General features: G+C 47.1%; 1 protein-coding gene across 3 annotated transcripts in view; it reads left to right on the forward strand.

Annotated features, from left to right (window-relative positions):
• LOC110507039 (DEP domain containing MTOR-interacting protein) overlaps positions 1-19,652 on the forward strand; it is a 67,995-nt gene that overhangs the window by 1,485 nt on the left and 46,858 nt on the right. For all 3 annotated transcript variants that reach the window (XM_090186162.1, XM_090186165.1, XM_090186153.1), the window contains 3 exons: positions 365-460; positions 10,602-10,780; positions 12,779-12,902. In XM_090186162.1, coding sequence (XP_090042288.1) covers positions 365-460; positions 10,602-10,780; positions 12,779-12,902 — 399 coding nt within the window. The remainder of the gene's footprint in view (positions 1-364; positions 461-10,601; positions 10,781-12,778; positions 12,903-19,652) is intronic.

A 19,652-nucleotide genomic window follows, 5' to 3' on the forward strand; every position in this document is an offset into this window, starting at 1 on the left:
ACATACGGATAGGCAGCTATGTATGGTGTACTGTACAGGGGAGCTATTCTGACGGCTTGTCAATGACAAGGATAGGCAGCTATGTATGATGTACTGTACAGTGGAGCTATTCTGACGGCTTGTCAATGACATACGGATAGGCAGCTATGTATGGTGTACTGTACAGGGGAGCTATTCTGACGGCTTGTCAATGACATAAGGATAGGCAGCTGGTGTACTGTACAGTGGACCTATTCTGACGGCTTGTCAATGACAAGGATAGGCAGCTATGTATGGTGTACTGTAGCTCGTTTTCACAGGCTATGATGCCTTTGGCTTGTGTACAGTATTTACAGTGCCAGTAATATTTCCGTTGTTTTAACAGTTGTAAAGAGATGGATGGAATCGGGAACACAATGCAGAAGAAGGCTGCGGAGCTCGAGCGCATGGCCGAGGTTCTCGTCACCGGAGAGCAGTTGAGGTAGGAGTGGCTGGCTCGAGCTGAGAGCTCTGTATGATCCTGTTCAAACTGTGTTGCGGCTTTTCAAACAAAGGCGTGAATTGTACCCATTCAAACCAACGCACAAATACAATACATTTTCTGCAATGCCAATGTGTATTGCGTTGTACTGGCGTAGTGCACGCACACAATGTGATTATTTCAAGTCTCAAAGGTTGTTTTTTTTGCATTGTGTAACTGAAAGCCATTCATTCATTCATTGTGGTGTCAGTCCGAAGAACACTGCTGCTTGTTTTAGTGGAAGAGAAGTAACACCTGCTATTTGTGGAACAGAACACACACCCTTGGCCCATATTAGGGGTGCCATAAAAAAGCATGATTGAAATAGTGAGATAGCAGGAAGGGACAGCAGTGAGTGTCAACATCAGTGAAATTTATAATTGGCATTGAAACGTTTTTATCGCCTGTCAGGATGTGTGTGTGTGTGGGGGGGGGGGGGGAGTTGCTGTGTGTTTACAGATCTTTATCTTCATCATGGTCAAATCATATAGGTCAGTCAATAAACTCAATGTCAGTGTTCCCTATCAGTGGTTAATCTTTGACCCTCTCTAAAATGGTTACTTTTAACTAGGGCTGTGATAATATCAGTATCGCATTTTATTTTTCTATGCCAAAAATGAAAACGGGAAGCAGACCAAACTCTTTTTTTTTTTTTGTCCTTTAAAAAACCTGCTGTGTGTAAAATATTGTGTGTCGTAACTTTGAAAATAAATAAATGTGTCTCTGAATGACAACGTAATGTTTTCCTAAAGAAGTTAAATCTGCTTAATCTGGAACACAATGCCACGATACTAACGGGTATTCTCCCTGGCCCTACTCTTAACCTACCACAGCACTAGTCTGGTCTCCCTGGCCCTACTCTTAACCTACCACAGCATGGCACAGTACTAGTCTGGTCTCCCTGGCCCTACTCTTAACCTACCACAGCATGGCACAGTATTGGTCTGGTCTAGTTGGCCCTACTCTTAACCTACCACAGCATGGCACAGTACTAGTCTGGTCTCCCTGGCCCTACTCTTAACCTACCACAGCATGGCACAGTATTGGTCTGGTCTAGTTGGCCCTACTCTTAACCTACCACAGCATGGCACAGTACTAGTCTGGTCTCCCTGGCCCTACTCTTAACCTACCACAGCATGGCACAGTATTGGTCTGGTCTAGTTGGCCCTACTCTTAACCTACCACAGCATGGCACAGGTCTGGTCTAGTTGGCCCTACTCTTAACCTACCACAGCATGGCACAGTACTAGTCTGGTCTAGTTGGCCCTACTCTTAACCTACCACAGCATGGCACAGTACTGGTCTGGTCTAGTTGGCCCTACTCTTAACCTACCACAGCATGGCACAGTACTGGTCTGGTCTAGTTGGCCCTACTCTTAACCTGCCACAGCATGGCACAGTACTAGTCTGGTCTCCCTGGCCCTACTCTTAACCTACCACAGCATGGCACAGTACTAGTCTGGTCTAGTTGGCCCTACTCTTAACCTGTCACAGCATGGCACAGTACTGGTCTGGTCTAGTTGGCCCTACTCTTAACCTACCACAGCATGGCACAGTACTGGTCTGGTCTAGTTGGCCCTACTCTTAACCTGCCACAGCATGGCACAGTACTGGTCTGGTCTAGTTGGCCCTACTCTTAACCTGTCACAGCATGGCACAGTACTAGTCTGGTCTAGTTGGCCCTACTCTTAACCTACCACAGCATGGCACAGTACTAGTCTGGTCTAGTTGGCCCTACTCTTAACCTACCACAGCATGGCACAGTACTGGTCTGGTCTAGTTGGCCCTACTCTTAACCTACCACAGCATGGCACAGTACTGGTCTGGTCTAGTTGGCCCTACTCTTAACCTGTCACAGCATGGCACAGTACTAGTCTGGTCTAGTTGGCCCTACTTTTAACCTACCACAGTACTAGTCTGGTCTAGTTGGCCCTACTTTTAACCTACCACAGTACTAGTCTGGTCTCCCTGGCCCTACTTTTAACCTACCACAGTACTAGTCTGGTCTCCCTGGCCCTACTCTTAACCTACCACAGCATGGCACAGTACTAGTCTGTTCTCCCTGGCCCTACTCTTAACCTACCACAGTACTAGTCTGGTCTCCCTGGCCCTACTTTTAACCTACCACAGTACTAGTCTGGTCTAGTTGGCATGTCTTTTAACCTACCACAGTACTAGTCTGGTCTAGTTGGCATGTCTTTTAACCTACCACAGTACTAGTCTGGTCTAGTTGGCATGTCTTTTAACCTACCACAGTACTAGTCTGGTCTAGTTGGCATGTCTTTTAACCTACCACAGTACTAGTCTGGTCTAGTTTGCATGTTTTTCTCCCAACAAAGTGATAACCTCATGCTTAATGTAACTAAGAACAGGAAGACTTGTGTCTCTAAATCATATCATTGACTAGAGGTCATATGGGGATAGGCTATGTTTGCCTCCCAAATGGCCCCCTGTTGCCTTTCTAGTGTATGGGAATAAGGTGCCCTGTCTTAGACATGCCGACACAGATGTTGCTGGCCACTGGCTACCACTAGCTGGAATAATTGGTCACAGCTGAACATAGTGCACCTGCCTCCTTTTGGCCCAGTTGAACAAGAGTACAAGACATGCTGTTGTGCTGAAGATTAGCTCGTAGCTAATCGGCAGGTAGCCTAGTGGTCAGTGTTGTTGGCCAGTAACCGAAAGGTTGCTAGATCGAATCCCAGAGTTGACAAGGTAAAAAGTTGTCAGTCTGCCCCTGAACAAGTTAACCCACTGTTCCCCTGAACTAGTTAACCCACTGTTCCCCTGAACTAGTTAACCCACTGTTCCCCTGAACAAGTTAACCCACTGTTCCCCTGAACAAGTTAACCCACTGTTCCCCTGAACAAGTTAACCCACTGTTCCCCTGAACAAGTTAACCCACTGTTCCCCTGAACTAGTTAACCCACTGTTCCCCTGAACTAGTTAACCCACTGTTCCCCTGAACTAGTTAACCCACTGTTCCCCTGAACTAGTTAACCCACTGTTCCCCTGAACTAGTTAACCCACTGTTCCCCTGAACAAGTTAACCCACTGTTCCCCTGAACAAGTTAACCCACTCTTCCCCTGAACTAGTTAACCCACTCTTCCCCTGAACTAGTTAACCCACTCTTCCCCTGAACTAGTTAACCCACTGTTCCCTGGTAGGACATCATTGTAAATAAGACTCTGTTCTTAACTGACTTGCCTAGTTAAATAAATACAAACCTAAACATTATAACAGGACATAAACTTCCTTGGATTCTGTAGTGTTAGAATGGTATTTTTGACCACTGGCTTTATAATTATAGTGAGGAAACCAAGCCGTGTGGATTCATGGCGGGTTGCCCTGTGGGTTTAGGTTACTCGCTACGTAGTGCACTACTTTGACGAGAGCCCTATAGGGCCTCGAGGCTCGGACTGAGCTGCCAAATCTAATCCAGGAGACCCTAGACAGTAGTAGATTCTAGAGACCTCTAATCCAGGAGACGCTAGACAGCAGTAGATTCTACAGAGACCTCTAATCCAGGAGACTCTAGACAGTAGTAGATTCTACAGAGACCTCTAATCCAGGAGACAGTAGTAGATTATAGAGACCTCTAATCCAGGAGACAGTATTCGATTATAGAGACCTCTAATCCAGGAGACTCTAGACAGTAGTAGATTCTACAGAGACCTCTAATCCAGGAGACTCTAGACTGTAGTAGATTCTACAGAGACCTCTAATCCAGGAGACTCTAGACAGTAGTAGATTCTACAGAGACCTCTAATCCAGGAGACACTAGACAGTAGTAGATTCTAGAGAGACCTCTAATCCAGCTAGACAGTAGTAGATTCTACAGAGACCTCTAATCCAGCTAGACAGTAGTAGATTCTACAGATACCTCTAATCCAGCTAGACAGTAGTAGATTCTACAGAGACCTCTAATCCAGCTAGACAGTAGTAGATTCTACAGAGACCTCTAATCCAGGAGACAGTAGTAGATTCTACAGAGACCTCTAATCCAGGAGACTCTAGACAGTAGTAGATTCTACAGAGACCCAAAAGAGCCAGTGGAGCAGCTGTAATGAACAATGGCTGTTTTGTTGACTTTCTCCATTTTAACATTATAGTGAATCACCCCGATAAACACACAAGCTATTCAGGACACATCTTGAGGAAGATGCCTTTTTATTCCTGGTTGTTGTTTAACTAATCTGCCGTCTAGTGGTTGTAGTTGTAGTGTTGTTCATGGGTCAGTCCAAGAGGCAACATAACATTTGTTCATAGCAGAGTAACGCGTGTACTGTAGGTACACTTTGAGACAGTGTTCTTGTAAAGGATCATTCATTTCGACATCTAGATTCACTTTTGTTGGCCAATCAATGAGTTTTGTCTCGTCTGCCTCAACCTCTCCTCTCCTGATCGATTTAGTTGCACATCTGCTGTCTTTCGTCATCTTCGTACTGAAAGAGGAGCCAGAATACACAAGGAACCCAGAGTGTGTAAAGAGTTCTTGTTCTACCCAGTCTGTCTGCTGAGGCCTGGGACATTTATTCTACTGTGCATTTAATGACCTGGACAGACACTCCAAATCACTCAGACCTGACTGATTTATATGACGTGCACCACCTACATAACAGCCCCTTATACCTACTGAGGTATTAGTTAAAAAAATGGTTAACTGTTCATTTTTTGACTGTTTCAGTTAATTTTTAATGAGGACACCTGTCAAATTTTATTTGAAGTGCACCACCTACATAAGAACTTCTGAATCTCTTCATCCATCCTCCTCAGACCTGTCCACTTTATCCCTCCCTCTGTCCATCCTCCTCAGACCTGTCCACTTTATCCCTCCCTCTGTCCATCCTCCTCAGACCTGTCCACTTTATCCCTCCCTCTGTCCATCCTCCTCAGACCTGTCCACTTTATCCCTCCCTCTGTCCATCCTCCTCAGACCTGTCCACTTTATCCCTCCCTCCGTCCATCCTCCTCAGACCTGTCCACTTTATCCCTCCCTCTGTCCATCCTCCTCAGACCTGTCCACTTTATCCCTCCCTCTGTCCATCCTCCTCAGACCTGTCCACTTTATCCCTCCCTCTGTCCATCCTCCTCAGACCTGTCCACTTTATCCCTCCCTCCGTCCATCCTCCTCAGACCTGTCCACTTTATCCCTCCCTCTGTCCATCCTCCTCAGACCTGTCCACTTTATCCCTCCCTCTGTCCATCCTCCTCAGACCTGTCTACTTTATCCCTCTGTCCATCCTCCTCAGACCTGTCCACTTTATCCCTCCCTCTGTCCATCCTCCTCAGACCTGTCCACTTTATCCCTCCCTCTGTCCATCCTCCTCAGACCTGTCCACTTTATCCCTCCCTCTGTCCATCCTCCTCAGACCTGTCCACTTTATCCCTCCCTCTGTCCATCCTCCTCATACCTGTCCACTTTATCCCTCCCTCTGTCCATCCTCCTCAGACCTGTCCACTTTATCCCTCCCTCTGTCCATCCTCCTCAGACCTGTCCACTTTATCCCTCCCTCTGTCCATCCTCCTCAGACCTGTCCACTTTATCCCTCCCTCTGTCCATCCTCCTCATACCTGTCCACTTTATCCCTCCCTCTGTCCATCCTCCTCAGACCTGTCTACTTTATCCCTCCCTCTGTCCATCCTCCTCAGACCTGTCCACTTTATCCCTCCCTCTGTCCATCCTCCTCAGACCTGTCCACTTTATCCCTCCCTCTGTCCATCCTCCTCAGACCTGTCCACTTTATCCCTCCCTCTGTCCATCCTCCTCAGACCTGTCCACTTTATCCCTCCCTCTGTCCATCCTCCTCAGACCTGTCCACTTTATCCCTCCCTCCGTCCATCCTCCTCAGACCTGTCCACTTTATCCCTCCCTCCGTCCATCCTCCTCAGACCTGTCCACTTTATCCCTCCCTCTGTCCATCCTCCTCAGACCTGTCCACTTTATCCCTCCGTCCATCCTCCTCAGACCTGTCCACTTTATCCCTCCCTCTGTCCATCCTCCTCAGACCTGTCCACTTTATCCCTCCCTCCGTCCATCCTCCTCAGACCTGTCCACTTTATCCCTCCCTCCGTCCATCCTCCTCAGACCTGTCCACTTTATCCCTCCCTCTGTCCATCCTCCTCAGACCTGTCCACTTTATCCCTCCCTCTGTCCATCCTCCTCAGACCTGTCCACTTTATCCCTCCCTCCGTCCATCCTCCTCAGACCTGTCCACTTTATCCCTCCCTCTGTCCATCCTCCTCAGACCTGTCTACTTTATCCCTCTGTCCATCCTCCTCAGACCTGTCCACTTTATCCCTCCCTCTGTCCATCCTCCTCAGACCTGTCCACTTTATCCTCCCTCTGTCCATCCTCCTCAGACCTGTCCACTTTATCCCTCCCTTTGTCCATCCTCCTCATACCTGTCCACTTTATCCCTCCCTTTGTCCATCCTCCTCAGACCTGTCAACTTTATCCCTCCTTCTGTCCATCCTCCTCAGACCTGTCCACTTTATCCCTCCCTCCGTCCATCCTCCTCAGACCTGTCCACTTTATCCCTCCTTCTGTCCATCCTCCTCAGACCTGTCCACTTTATCCCTCCCTCTGTCCATCCTCCTCAGACCTGTCCACTTTATCCCTCCCTCTGTCCATCCTCCTCAGACCTGTCTACTTTATCCCTCCCTCTGTCCATCCTCCTCAGACCTGTCCACTTTATCCCTCCCTCCATCCATCCTCCTCAGACCTGTCCACTTTATCCCTCCCTCCGTCTATCCTCCTCAGACCTGTCCACTTTATCCCTCCCTCCGTCCATCCTCCTCAGACCTGTCCACTTTATCCCTCATTCTGTCCATCCTCCTCAGACCTGTCCACATTAGGGCAAAAAACAGTATGCAGTCAAACGTTTGAAAACACCTACTCATTCAAGTTTTTTTTTTATTTTGACTATTTTCAAGACATCAAAACTATGAAATAACACGCATGAAATTGTGTAGTAACGAAAAAAAAGTGTTTTATATCGTAGATTCTTCAAAGTAGCCACCCTTTGCCTTCATGACATCTTTGCACACTCTTGGCATTCTCTCAACCAGCTTCACCTGGAATGTTTTTCCAACAGTCTTGAAGGAGTTCCCACAAATGCTGAGCACTTGTTGGCTGCTTTTCCTTCACGCTGCGGTCCAACTCATCCCAAACCATCTCAATTGGGTAGAGGTCGGGTTGATTGTGGAGGCCAGGTCATCTGATGCAGCACTCCATTGCTCTCCTTCTTAGTCAAATAGCCCTTACACAGCCTGGAGGTGTGTTGGATCGTTGTTCTATCGAAAAAAACAAATGATAGTCCCACTAAGCCCAAACCAGATGGGATGGCGTATCGTTGCAGAATGCTGTGGTAGCCATGCTGGTTAAGTGTGTCTTAAATTCTAAATAAATCAGACAGTGTCACCAGGAAAGCACCATCACACCTCCTCCTCCATGCTTCACAGTGGGAAATACACATGCAGAGATCATCCGTTCACCTACTCTGCGTCTCATAATGACAGAGTGGTTGGGACCAGAAATCAAAATGTTGGACCCGTCAGACCAAAGGACAGATTTCCACTGGTCTAATGTCCACTGGTCTAATGTCCACTGGTCTAATGTCCACTGGTCTAATGTCCACTGGTCTAATGTCCATTGGTCTAATGTCCACCGGTCTAATGTCCATTGCTCCTGTTTCTTGGCCCAAGCAAGTCTCTTCTTCTTATCGGTGTCCTTTAGTAGTGGTTTCTTTGCAGAAATTTGACCATGAAGGCCTGATTCACACAGTCTCCTCTGAACAGCTGATGTTGAGATGCGTCCGTTACTTGAACTCTGTGAAGCTTTTATTTGGGCTGCAATTTCTGAGGCTGGTAACTCTAATGAACGTATCCTCTTGCAGCAGAGGTAACTCTGGATCTTCCTTTCCTGTGGCGGTCCTCATGAGAAACAGTTTCATCACAGCAGAGGTAACTCTGGGTCTTCCATTCCTGTGGCGGTCCTCATGAGAAACAGTTTCATCACAGCAGAGGTAACTCTGGGTCTTCCTTTCCTGTGGTGGTCCTCATGAGAAACAGTTTCATCACAGCAGAGGTAACTCTGGGTCTTCCTTTCCTGTGGCGGTCCTCATGAGAAACAGTTTCATCACAGCAGAGGTAACTCTGGATCTTCCTTTCCTGTGGCGGTCCTCATGAGAAACAGTTTCATCACAGCAGAGGTAACTCTGGGTCTTCCATTCCTGTGGCGGTCCTCATGAGAAACAGTTTCATCACAGCAGAGGTAACTCTGGATCTTCCTTTCCTGTGGCGGTCCTCATGAGAAACAGTTTCATCACAGCAGAGGTAACTCTGGGTCTTCCTTTCCTGTGGCGGTCCTCATGAGAAACAGTTTCATCACAGCAGAGGTAACTCTGGATCTTCCTTTCCTGTGGCGGTCCTCATGAGAAACAGTTTCATCACAGCAGAGGTAACTCTGGGTCTTCCTTTCCTGTGGCGGTCCTCATGAGAAACAGTTTCATCACAGCAGAGGTAACTCTGGGTCTTCCTTTCCTGTGGCGGTCCTCATGAGAAACAGTTTCATCACAGCAGAGGTAACTCTGGATCTTCCTTTCCTGTGGCGGTCCTCATGAGAAACAGTTTCATCACAGCGCTTGATGGTTTTTGCGACTGCACTTCAAAAAGCTTTAGAAGTTCGTGAAATTGTCTGACCTCCAAGTCTTAAAGTAATGATGGTCTGTCGTTTCTCTTTGCTTATTTGAGCTGTTCTTGCCATAATATGGAGTTGGTATTTTACCAAATAGGGCTATCTTCTGTATACCACCACTACTTTGTCACAACACATCTGATTGGCTCAAACACAGAAGGAAAGACATTCCAGAAATTACCTTAACAAGGCACACCTGTTAATTGAAATGCATTCCAGGTGACTACCTGGAGAGAATGCCTACAGTGTGCAATGCTGTCATCAATGCAAAGGGGAGCTAATTTAAAGAACATCAAATATATTTTGATTTAACACTTTTCTGGTTACTACATGATTCCATATGTGTTCTGTCATAGTTTTGATGTCTTCACTATTATTCTACAATGTAGAAAATATCTTTTTTTTTAACTGAAATGAGTAGGTGTATCCAAACGTATGACAAGCACTGTGCCTACATAAGGAAATCATAACACAATCCTAATTCATCCATCCACATCCTCCTCAGACCTGTCTGTCGGATGTCCTACCCGACAACACTTTTATCTGAGGAGCAAAACCTACTAGGTTACACAGAGGCTTCATAACCCATTGATAATCCCTACACACTGCACTCATAAGCAGAATGCTCTGAATATTCTCGTTACATAACTTCAAATGAACAATTTTAAAAATGAAGAATATAAAACAAGTGTAACTTATTGACTTCAAAAGGGAAGAAAAAAAACCCAGCCAATACTGTGAGTCAGCATGCTGTTGTGTCACTGACTATCTAACATAACCACAGTTCAGAGGTCACCAATGTGCACCACACTGTTTGGTGGTTGTCACTTCCTCTTGGAGACAACTACCAAGAAACTGGAACATGTGCTACGAATTCACAATACATGTACATGCATGTCCTTCCTGAGAGAACATGGAGTACAGACCAGTGCAGCCAAAGCTGTGTTATAAGAGACTGTACAGGAGAGTGTGTGTGTGTGTGTGTACATAATGACATTTGTAATGTCTTTATTCTTTTGGAACATCTGTGAGTGTGTAATGTTTGTTGTTTTATGTAACTTTTGTATATGATCTATTTCACTTGCGTTGGCAACGTTAACACATGTTTTCCATGCTAATGAAGCCCCTTGAATTGAGAGAGGGAGAGCGGTATGTCACTAGGCAACATAATTGTGTAGATACAGTTACAACACATGACAGAGAGAGAGAGAGAAGCTACACTACTGTATGTCAATAGCCTGACGTTGTGTTGTTCCACAGATAATGTAAGAGTAGTCTACATTATTAGCTGTAGGCCTTATCTTTTCCTGAACATGTGTATTGCAGTTACAGCATATGATGGAGAGAGAGAGAGAGAGAGTACAGCTTGTCAATAGCCTGACGTTGTGTTGTTCGTTCCACAGGCTGCGTCTCCATGAAGGGAAGGTGGTTAAGGACCGCAGGCATCACCTGAGGACGTATCCCAACTGCTTTGTGGCCAAGGAGCTGATCGACTGGCTGCTGGAGCACAAGGAGGCGTCGGACAGAGACACGGCCATCAAGATCATGCAGAAACTCCTGGATCAAAGCATCATCCATCACGGTAGGGCCTTCTGACATGACCAGACACGTCTGGGCTGTGTTCATTAGGAACCAAATGTACTGAAACGGGGAGAGATTTCCTGGACCTGTCCAATAAGAAATGCTCATTTTTTCGTTTTCCATTGCTAAGCATTTGGTGATGGTGTGCCCTAATTAATACTCCTCTGAGATTGGGGTTTTTCTGGGAACAGCCAGATCCTGCTTCTCTACGGTCTTCAAATACAATTTTTATCGTCACATGCGTCTTACAGTGAAATGCTTACTTACGAGCCCCTAACCAACAATGCAGTTTAAAAAAAAAAATACGGATAAGAATAAGAAATAAAAGTAACAAGTAATTAAAGAGCCGCAGTAAAATAACAAGAACAAACCTGCTTCTCTACAGTCTTCTGACATGACTTCTATCTGGTTGTCATTCATTAGGGAACTCAACAGGAAATGTTCTGTGTCAGGTTGTTTTGTTTTTCTCTATGCAGATAGTCCCTGCCTGTTTCAAATGTGGTTTTGTTTTGTTTAGTACCTAATGTTCTTCCATTTTAATGTAAAGAGACAAATCCTCTGTCTCTCTCTCTCTCTCTCTCTCTCTCTCTCTCCTCTGTCTCTCTCTCCTCTGTCTCTCTCTCCTCTGTCTCTCTCTCCTCTGTCTCTCTCTCCTCTGTCTCTCTCTCCTCTGTCTCTCTCTCCTCTGTCTCTCTCTCCTCTGTCTCTCTCTCCTCTGTCTCTCTCTCCTCTGTCTCTCTCTCCTCTGTCTCTCTCTCCTCTGTCTCTCTCTCCTCTGTCTCTCTCTCCTCTGTCTCTCTCTCCTCTGTCTCTCTCTCCTCTGTCTCTCTCTCTCTCCTCTGTCTCTCTCTCTCTCCTCTGTCTCTCTCTCTCTCTCTGTCTCCTCTGTCTCTCTCTCTCTCTCTCCTCTGTCTCTCTCTCTCTCTCTCCTCTGTCTCTCTCTCTCTCTCTCCTCTGTCTCTCTCTCTCTCTCTCCTCTGTCTCTCTCTCTCTCTCTCCTCTGTCTCTCTCTCTCTCTCTCCTCTGTCTGTCTCTCTCCTCTGTCTCTCTCTAGTTGGTTGTCTTTCTCTCAGCCAGTCTGGATGTAGCCTAGCACAACAATGTCTTGTTGAAGGTTAATATATATATACACTGATACACACTGTGTATCCTTGACATACAGTATATATATATATATATACTGTATGTCAAGGATACACAGTGTGTAGCTGCTGTCTGATGACCTATGAGTTTCCAGATAGCGGAGTAGCTAACATAACACTTTAAACTCAGACCTCACCACTCAAAGAACAGCAAAGTGCTTCATTTGGCAAATTTCGTTCACTTCAGAGGATTGACAGGCTCTGGGTTGTCGAGAGAAACGTAATGGCATTAACTACGAAGCTTTCAGGTAAACTCGCCTCTGTTTAGTGGGCTGTTAGTGTGGGGGAAAGAGGAGGCCATTAGCAGTTAGCTAACTCAGCTCTGTTTAGTGGGCTGTTAGTGTGGGGGAAAGAGGAGGCCATTAGCAGTTAGCTAACTCAGCTCTGTTTAGTGGGCTGTTAGTGTGGGGGAAAGAGGAGGCCATTAGCAGTTAGCTAACTCAGCTCTGTTTATTGGGCTGTTTGTGTGGGGGGAAAAGAGGAGGCCATTAGCAGTTAGCTAACTCGCCTCTGTTTAGTGGGCTGTTAGTGTGGGGGAAAGAGGAGGCCATTAGCAGTTAGCTAACTCGCCTCTGTTTAGTGGGCTGTTAGTGTGGGGGAAAGAGGAGGCCATTAGCAGTTAGCTAACTCGCCTCTGTTTAGTGGGCTGTTAGTGTGGGGGAAAGAGGAGGCCATTAGCAGTTAGCTAACTCGCCTCTGTTTAGTGGGCTGTTAGTGTGGGGGAAAGAGGAGGCCATTAGCAGTTAGCTAACTCGCCTCTGTTTAGTGGGCTGTTAGTGTGGGGGGGGTGGGAAATATGACGCAATTATCAGTTCACTAAATGTAAACAAACATTGTTCCTCTTTTTTGTGTTGCAGTTTGTGACGAGCACAAGGAGTTCAAAGACATGAAACTGTTCTATCGCTTCAGGAAAGACGACGGGACGTTTCCGCTGGACAACGAAGCCAAGGTCTTCATGAGGGGACAACGGATATATGAAAAGTAGGTTTTATCAATTCAATGAACCCAGAGTGGCTTTTTGTTCTGTTGATGGCGGGAGACATTTTATCCAGGGGGAAAACCCAAGTAAAAAGCTTTCTCATTACAGCGAGTTCTTACTTGTTATATTCAATCAATGAAATATGTTCTGAACAGTATTATTTTTAGGGTGTAGGCATCCTGTTTGTGTTGTTGTTACCGGTCTAGTACATGGTGTTGTTCAGCAGGCAGGCGAGAGTGGTTAGAGCCTAATAGTTTCCATAGAAACCCCCTCCTCAACCAGATAGATCTTGTTCGGTCACTCTGCCAGCTACAGTCATCTCTCTCTTTCTCTCGCTCTCTCTCTCTCTCATGAGAAGTTTTAATCAGTCATGGACATAAAAATGCTGAAAAAAATGGTCTCCCTGTTTAAAAAGAAGATGGAGAACAAGCTATGAAGGAAAAATACTGGAGTTTTGGTGCAGGTACAGACAACTAGCTATGAAGGGTAAATACTGGAGTTTTGGTGCAGGTACAGACAACTAGCTATGAAGGGTAAATACTGGAGTTTTGGTGCAGGTACAGACAACTAGCTATGAAGGATAAATACTGGAGTTTTGGTGCAGGTACAGACAACTAGCTATGAAGGATAAATACTGGAGTTTTGGTGCAGGTACAGCCAACTGGCACAAAAATAATAGTGCGATATTATCCAAACAGTTCGATACAATATTTAGTCAACTGAATAATATCACTAAATCAAAGCCCAGTCGCCAAGTGGTCTGGAGTTGGCTGCATTACTGCTAGACCAGACTCCAGGACACTAGCAAGGGGTATGAGTTGGCTGCATTACTGCTAGACCAGACTCCAGGACATTAGCAAGGGGGATGAGTTGGCTGCATTACTGCTAGACCAGACTCCAGGACATTAGCAAGGGGTATGAGTTGGCTGCATTACTGCTAGACCAGACTCCAGGACATTAGCAAGGGGGATGAGTTGGCTGCATTACTGCTAGACCAGACTCCAGGACATTAGCAAGGGGGATGAGTTGGCTGCATTACTGCTAGACCAGACTCCAGGACATTAGCAAGGGGGATGAGTTGGCTGCATTACTGCTAGACCAGACTCCAGGACACTAGCAAGGGGTATGAGTTGGCTGCATTACTGCTAGACCAGACTCCAGGACATTAGCAAGGGGGATGAGTTGGCTGCATTACTGCTAGACCAGACTCCAGGACATTAGCAAGGGGTATGAGTTGGCTGCATTACTGCTAGACCAGACTCCAGGACATTAGCAAGGGGGATGAGTTGGCTGCATTACTGCTAGACCAGACTCCAGGACATTAGCAAGGGGGATGAGTTGGCTGCATTACTGCTAGACCAGACTCCAGGACATTAGCAGACAGAACATTCTAGCAGCATAGCAACATGCTGTTTGAGTTGATATGCAATTTGTAGTTGGACCGTATCAAATGTAATTCATTCAGGGTGGTTTCTATGGAATGGACCTTTCCGTGTGTGTGTGTGTGTGTGTGTGTGTGTGTGTGTGTGTGTGTGTGTGTTACCAGGTAGACCAGTTGAGAACAAGTTCTCATTTACAACTGCGACCTGGCCAAGATAAAGCAAAGCAGTGCGACACAAACAACAACACAGAGTTACACATGGAATAAACAAACGTACAGTCAATAACACAATAGAAAGGTCTATATACAGTGTGTGTAAATGAGGTAGGATTAGGGAGGTAAGGCAATAAATAGGCCATGGTGGTGAAATAATTACAATTTAGCAATTAAACCCTGGAGTGATATATGTGCAGATGATGATGTGCAAGTAGAGATACTGAGGTGCAAAAGGTATATGCTTTGTTACAATGTGTTAACTGACAACTTAAATACTTTACTCCTGACAGAGACGGTATGTTGAAATTCACCCTCAGGCATCTTGTATTGGCTGCTACTACCTAACTTACTACGCAGTAAGAATGCATCTCTCTCTTAGTTTTTTCTTTATTTAAGGCTAGCCCCTCTTCTGTCTGCTCAGGCTGGCCTCCCTGCCCCCTCTCCTCGGGCTGGCCTCCCTGCCCCCTCTCCTCGGGCTGGCCTCCCTGCCCCCTCTCCTCAGGCTGGCCTCCCTGCCCCCTCTGCTCGGGCTGGCCTCCCTGCCCCCTCTGCTCGGGCTGGCCTCCCTGCCCCCTCTCCTCGGGCTGGCCTCCCTGCCCCCTCTGCTCGGGCTGGCCTCCCTGCCCCCTCTCCTCGGGCTGGCCTCCCTGCCCCCTCTCCTCGGGCTGGCCTCCCTGCCCCCTCTCCTCGGGCTGGCCTCCCTGCCCCCTCTCCTCGGGCTGGCCTCCCTGCCCCCTCTCCTCGGGCTGGCCTCCCTGACCCCTCTCCTCGGGCTGGCCTCCCTGACCCCTCTCCTCGGGCTGGCCTCCCTGACCCCTCTCCTCGGGCTGGCCTCCCTGACCCCTCTCCTCGGGCTGGCCTCCCTGACCCCTCTCTCGGGCTGGCCTCCCTGACCCCTCTCCTCGGGCTGGCGTCCCTGCCCCCTCTCCTCGGGCTGGCCTCCCTGCCCCCTCTCCTCGGGCTGGCCTCCCTGCCCCCTCTCCTCGGGCTGGCCTCCCTGCCCCCTCTCCTCGGGCTGGCCTCCCTGCCCCCTCTGCTCGGGCTGGCCTCCCTGCCCCCTCTCCTCGGGCTGGCCTCCCTGCCCCCTCTCCTCGGGCTGGCCTCCCTGCCCCCTCTCCTCGGGCTGGCCTCCCTGCCCCCTCTCCTCGGGCTGGCCTCCCTGCCCCCTCTGCTCGGGCTGGCCTCCCTGCCCCCTCTGCTCGGGCTGGCCTCCCTGCCCCCTCTGCTCGGGCTGGCCTCCCTGCCCCCTCTGCTCGGGCTGGCCTCCCTGCCCCCTCTGCTCGGGCTGGCCTCCCTGCCCCCTCTGCTCGGGCTGGCCTCCCTGCCCCCTCTGCTCGGGCTGGCCTCCCTGCCCCCTCTCCTTATGTTGTGCTTTCATTCAGATTGAATTTCACTAGGACATCATGACGTCCACCATTATGTTGTAAATTACACTTGTTATTGCAGTTTTACACGCCTGCAGAATGTCGGTCTAGTGCCTCTCTAGTTCGGTAATACTCTGTGACTGTGTCTGTGTTTGTAGCTATCTGCCAGCTCCACAGCAACCTTCTTTGTGCCAGCTCCTACTCCAGCCCCTGTGGTGGTTGAGCCAGCCTCCCCCTGAGGGGTGTGTGTGTGTGTGTGGCGTAACAGGAAGACAGGAAGAGCCAGTGTTAGGGTGTATTTATGTAGTCACCATGGTAGAGGGACACACAGCCTGGTTTAGTGGGAAGTATGCAGGCTACACCTCCAGTCTTCACACTCACCAGACTAGAGACTCAAACAAGCACAGCTACAAACAAACTACCTGTGTGTGTGTGTGTGTCCTGGAATCCCAGCCCAAGTTCCCAGTACAGGAAGAGCTGTTGTATGGTTGTGCACAGTCTCGAAACAACGGATACAATCTCAAGGCGATATTTAACCTCCTTGTTTGACTATTGTCTTCCTGCCTGAACAACCAGGGTGAAGATAAACTTCAGTCCCTGGTTGTCTGGTAAATGGGCCTGTAGTGTTTAGAGGGTGGTGAAGGAACCCTTTTTTTTAGAGAATCAACAAAGCGAACCTTTCCTTCTCACAACGAGCAGGGTGGCCTCGGCCCTGAGCCCAGACCTGTGTGGTGTTAATGGTGGCGACTGACTCCTCGTTCAACCATAAGTTCAACCATAATGTTTCCACTTGTCTCATTTGAAGGAGTTGTGACGTCTACAGTACACGGTGGTGATTAAACATGGAGTCTACAGTGGTGATTAAACATGGAGTCTACAGTGGTGATTAAACATGGAGTCTACAGTGGTGATTAAACATGGAGTCTACAGTGGTGATTAAACATGGGGGAAGTCTACAGTACACGGTGGTGATTAAACATGGGGGAAGTCTACAGTGGTGATTAAACATGGGGGAAGTCTACAGTGGTGATTAAACATGGGGGAAGTCTACAGTACACGGTGGTGATTAAACATGGGGGAAGTCTACAGTGGTGATTAAACATGGGGGAAGTCTACAGTGGTGATTAAACATGGGGGAAGTCTACAGTGGTGATTAAACATGGAGTCTACAGTGGTGATTAAACATGGAGTCTACAGTGGTAATTAAACATGGGGGAAGTCTACAGTGGTGATTAAACATGGGGGAAGTCTACAGTGGTGATTAAACATGGGGGAAGTCTACAGTGGTGATTAAACATGGGGGAAGTCTACAGTGGTGATTAAACATGGGGGAAGTCTACAGTGGTGATTAAACATGGAGTCTACAGTGGTGATTAAACATGGAGTCTACAGTGGTAATTAAACATGGGGGAAGTCTACAGTGGTGATTAAACATGGGGGAAGTCTACAGTGGTGATTAAACATGGGGGAAGTCTACAGTACACGGTGGTGATTAAACATGGAGTCTACAGTGGTGATTAAACATGGGGGAAGTCTACAGTACACGGTGGTGATTAAACATGGGGGAAGTCTACAGTGGTGATTAAACATGGGGGAAGTCTACAGTGGTGATTAAACAAGGGGGAAGTCTACAGTACACGGTGGTGATTAAACATGGAGTCTACAGTGGTGATTAAACAAGGGGGAAGTCTACAGTGGTGATTAAAGATGGGGGAAGTCTACAGTGGTGATTAAACAAGGGGGAAGTCTACAGTACACGGTGGTGATTAAACATGGAGTCTACAGTGGTGATTAAACATGGGGGAAGTCTACAGTGGTGATTAAACATGGGGGAAGTCTACAGTGGTGATTAAACATGGGGGAAGTCTACAGTACACGGTGGTGATTAAACATGGAGTCTACAGTGGTGATTAAACATGGAGTCTACAGTGGTAATTAAACATGGAGTCTACAGTGGTGATTAAACATGGGGGAAGTCTACAGTGGTGATTAAACATGGGGGAAGTCTACAGTGGTGATTAAACATGGGGGAAGTCTACAGTACACGGTGGTGATTAAACATGGAGTCTACAGTGGTGATTAAACATGGAGTCTACAGTGGTGATTAAACATGAAGTCTACAGTGGTAATTAAACACGGGGGAAGTCTACAGTGGTAATTAAACATGGGGGAAGTCTACAGTACAGTGGTAATTAAACATGGGGGAAGTCTACAGTGGTGATTAAACATGGGGGAAGTCTACAGTGGTGATTAAACATGGGGGAAGTCTACAGTGGGGATTAAACATGGGGAAGTCTACAGTGGGGATTAAACATGGGGGAAGTCTACAGTGGTGATTAAACATGGGGGAAGTCTACAGTGGTAATTAAACATGGGAAGTCTACAGTGGTGATTAAACATGGGGGAAGTCTACAGTGGTAATTAAACATGGGGGAAGTCTACAGTGGTAATTAAACATGGGGGAAGTCTACAGTGGTAATTAAACATGGGGGAAGTCTACAGTGGTGATTAAACATGGGGGAAGTCTACAGTGGTAATTAAACATGGGGGAAGTCTACAGTGGTAATTAAACATGGGGGAAGTCTACAGTGTATATTTAACATCCCACAGTGTAAGAGTCCCTCTGCCTACAGCGATCAGGACTCCTGTCCCCGGCGTTGTACTGTGTTCATGTATCCTATTATGTGTTGCCTCATGGCCGTCGCTGTCTAACTGCCCACTTGGGATGAATAACGTGTATTGAACGGAACAGAATGGAGTGGAATTGAATGTGGACAGGCTTTTCTGTGGACCATTCAGTAGTGTAATCCTGCTGTGCCCTGATTTTAGTTTTTCTATCTTGGTACCAGCCGGGTCAAACGCTGCTTCTACTTACTGTTCTGTTGATAAGAAATACAAATAATAGTTTTGAAGGATGGAGCTCAGACCTTGACGTGATTCAGGCACTTGTTTTTCCCTTTTTAATATATACGGCACACTTTTTGTTTTCCTAACCGTCGTTCCAAGTCGATAATGATTTATATATTCTGTTACTGATTCTTAGAAATAACTTGAGACTTTTATAGTCTCTTTGTGAATTATTATTATCATAAACTCAAAGATGAACAACGGCGTTCATTTTGAACAACAGGTTTGAAACTTCTTTACGAACACGGCGTCAAGAAATCATAAAGAAACGATGCGAAGGCTTTTAATACAAAACTAATGCTATGATGAATCCTCCCACACACTGCTGATCTGCAGGGATTGGACCAGAGCCAGTTGGCCTAGCAGGAATAAAGCTGACGGTCTGACAGCACCCTATCCCCTACACAGTGCACTACTTCTGACCAGAGCTCTAAGGGCCCTAGATAGGAATACACCCGAGTGGCCAAAACATTAGGCGTCAACATGGCGTGCTTTCGGCACCTTGTAGAGTCCCGTGCCCCGAATCATTGAGGCTCTGGTTCTGATGACAAAAGGGGATGCAACTCAATACTAGGAAGGTGTTCCTAATGTTTTGTACACTTGGTGTAGGTTGTCATTTGGGATGCAGAGTGTATGTAGGATGGAACAGGTTGCGTTCAGGACATCCATTACCATGTGGTGGCTGTGGTAGCTTAACAGCAGAGCACGTTTACTGTACATTAAAGGACAACTACGCCACTTTTAACATGTGGCTTGTTATTGTCAAGTATTTGGTGAGCTACACAGTTTTTAAGTGTAATTTTATGATTTCATGTCTGTCGATTTTGTTTGGCGGTGAGCAATACCGGAAAGTGCTTCTCTGTGACGTTGTCGAGTCGGATCCC

The sequence above is a fragment of the Oncorhynchus mykiss genome, chromosome 2 (assembly GCF_057628025.1).
Source record: "Oncorhynchus mykiss isolate SJ-2025 chromosome 2, ASM5762802v1, whole genome shotgun sequence".
NCBI classification, from domain to species: domain Eukaryota; kingdom Metazoa; phylum Chordata; class Actinopteri; order Salmoniformes; family Salmonidae; genus Oncorhynchus; species Oncorhynchus mykiss.